Source organism: Larus michahellis, chromosome 1 (genome assembly GCF_964199755.1).
Source record: "Larus michahellis chromosome 1, bLarMic1.1, whole genome shotgun sequence".
NCBI lineage: Eukaryota > Metazoa > Chordata > Aves > Charadriiformes > Laridae > Larus > Larus michahellis.
The window spans coordinates 74,358,907-74,361,429 of NC_133896.1; the positions used below are offsets into that span (position 1 = coordinate 74,358,907).

Genomic DNA, 2,523 nt, shown 5'->3' on the forward strand with positions numbered 1-2,523 from the left:
CTTTACGGCTTTGTCGTAAAGCGGCGGCAGCGGGGATTACGGCGCGGCGGCGGCCGGTGAGAGACTGACCTTCCCCTTCCCCCCCGGCCGGGAGCGGAACGGAACGGGTCGGGGGACGCGGGGGTCTGTGTGACCGAGCGCCGGGGGTCTGGGGCAGGGCCATGGGGCCAGCCCGAGGGGCGGCCCTGGCCGGTTCGCCCCCCACCCCGCCTCCGGGTGCGGGCTGGGGAGGCTGGGCCGGGCCGGGCTGGGCCGCAGCCGCTTTTATTTACAAAAAGGAAAAATCGGTTTACCCCGTTAGCTCACGCGTTACTTTGGTTTTGCGTTCCGGTTTGCCGGTGCGCGCTGGCCTCGCTCGATTCGTAACGCGGAAGAGAAAGGGAAAGGAACCCGAAACACAAAAGTAGCCAAAAGAGAGCGAGCGGAACCAGGAAGCGTGCGAGTCAGAGCAAGCAGGGCGACAGGGAGATAAAGGAATCTGGTTGGAAGCCCGTGGTGAATGAGGCTGGGATTTACTGACGCCCGTGGAAGGCTAATGTCAAACTGATTATTCTTCAGGTAAAAAAAAAAATAATCAGACGAGAATAAAGAGTTCACTGAAATGTGAGAATGGCCAGTTCTCTAAGAGGTGAAGTGTTGAATCTGTACAAAAATGTAAGTGTTTTAAATGCCACGAGCACCTTCCTTAACCAGACAAAGCCCTTTTACTGCACACTCGATCTATAAAAAAAATTCTTTTTTTTTTTTTCTTCAAGCTGCTGTACCTTGGAAGGGAGTATCCCAAAGGAGCAGACTACTTTAGAAGCCGCTTGAAAGCAGCTTTTCTAAAAAATAAAGATGTGAAAGATCCTGAAAAAATTAAGCAACTAATTGCACGAGGAGAATTTGTTATAAAAGAGTTGGAGGCTTTGTACTTTCTCAGAAAATACAGAGCTCTGAAACAGCGCTACTACAGTGATGACAATAAATAACTGGTATTAATGACTGCATGTAACGATACCAATCCATAAAAATAAAACAATAAAAGAGCTGTAACCTCAGAAGAAATGAAATGTAAATCCTTCCAACCCATCTAAAGTACAAATTAGGACTTCGCTTACCCTGAAGTACTCACTTGAAGGGCTGGGGGCTCATTTTATATGGGTGGTAAGTTTTTCCTCAGCTACTTTTGACCTCCTTGAACTAAAGCTTCGTGTGTGAAACAATTTTCCAGGAAATAGCAGCAACGTAATTCTGTTCTGTTTCACTTGGATATGCGCGTCGAACAGAGCTGTTGTTACCTGGGAGCTGCGTGCTGGTATGCCGATTCAAGGTGCTACATAGAGGATTAATCTAATTTGGAAAGTCTTCCACGTTTAATGATGCGTTTCCACTGTTAAATGAGCACCTTCTCAAAAGTAAACTAAACTTGTAAAGATTTTAACTACACCTGCTTGACATGCGGAGTCATGTTGGCAGAGGCGCCGTCTGGCTGTGTTAGAAAGAAGACTGTGGGGTCAGGAGGGGGGTGAATTTGAAGAGTAGTGGTTGAAGCGCTTAGAGCCCAAAGACAATTCCAGCTACTGCTGATTTCTGATGTTGTGTAACTGCTGTAGCAGGAATATAGGACTTGATCCTTCCCCCTGGAAGAGCAGTTTGACCGTGGACGTTTGCTCCGTGTCTAACTGTAGAGCTTGGCTCAACTAGCACAGACCTGTACTCAGTACATACTAGAGTTGGTTGGTGTTTCTGCGCCCCCGCCCCAGCCCAAGAACTAAGTGACACTGGAGATAGAACATAAATAATCTTTGAAATACAAGTAATCACTGCGGTGGAACTGTTGGCAATAGCAAGTCTTCACTTGCTACTCACAAATTAGTACGCTACCTTGTGATGAAGCGTTTGTGCTTCGGTTTCTAGCACCACATTGAAGTGAAAAGCAGTCCTTCCACATCAGCTTAACTCCTCTGCAACATGTTGCAGTTAAATCTATTCTCAACAAATACCGCCAAGTACAAAATTTAACCTACCCTTCATTAACTGATAAAACATTATCCAGACGTGGTAACAGAGGGCCAAAGCGTAAGCTTATAGACCAGTAGCAGATTCACACTTTTTTCCCCACTGTGGGACACAATCGATACTGAAGAACGTCCTTCATATTTTTCTGTAAGTTTATGGAAGGCATTTGATAGAAGAAAACAAGTACACACCTGGGAATGACTACAGGATGGCTATTCAGAGTATTTTAAACTTGTAGATTAATTCACATCAAGTTAGCTGTTAAGACTAATGAAAACAAAGTCTGTGGGGTGCGACTGAGGGTGGTACAGCCCGAGCAGCCCACAACAGTGGGTGAGAAGCGCATTGTGTCAAAGCATGGTGGCACCCCCCCTCTTCACTGGAAGGGAACACCCCTGGGCAAAGACAACAGCTTCGTGACAGGCAATGAGATGTACAAGAAATAAACCGAGAAGAACTGCCAAACACATGCAATTTGGGATACTCCAGGGCAGAGATGAAAGTGCAAACTGGGACAGCAAC

General features: G+C 46.7%; 1 protein-coding gene across 3 annotated transcripts; it reads left to right on the forward strand.

The window, feature by feature from the left end:
- The first annotated feature begins 12 nt into the window (after positions 1-12).
- On the forward strand, positions 13-1,035 carry ETFRF1 (electron transfer flavoprotein regulatory factor 1). 3 transcript variants are annotated; one of them, XM_074587296.1, is made up of 3 exons: positions 13-56; positions 559-654; positions 756-1,035. In XM_074587296.1, exons 2-3 carry the CDS (start codon positions 610-612, stop codon positions 969-971), a joined length of 261 nt encoding a protein of 86 aa, XP_074443397.1. In that variant the 5' UTR covers positions 13-56; positions 559-609; the 3' UTR covers positions 972-1,035. The 3 variants fall into 3 exon arrangements, with proteins under 3 accessions (XP_074443397.1, XP_074443415.1, XP_074443406.1); XM_074587314.1 differs by having other exon boundaries at positions 20-58; positions 562-654; XM_074587305.1 differs by lacking the exon at positions 13-56 and having other exon boundaries at positions 84-654.
- The last annotated feature ends 1,488 nt before the right edge of the window (positions 1,036-2,523 follow it).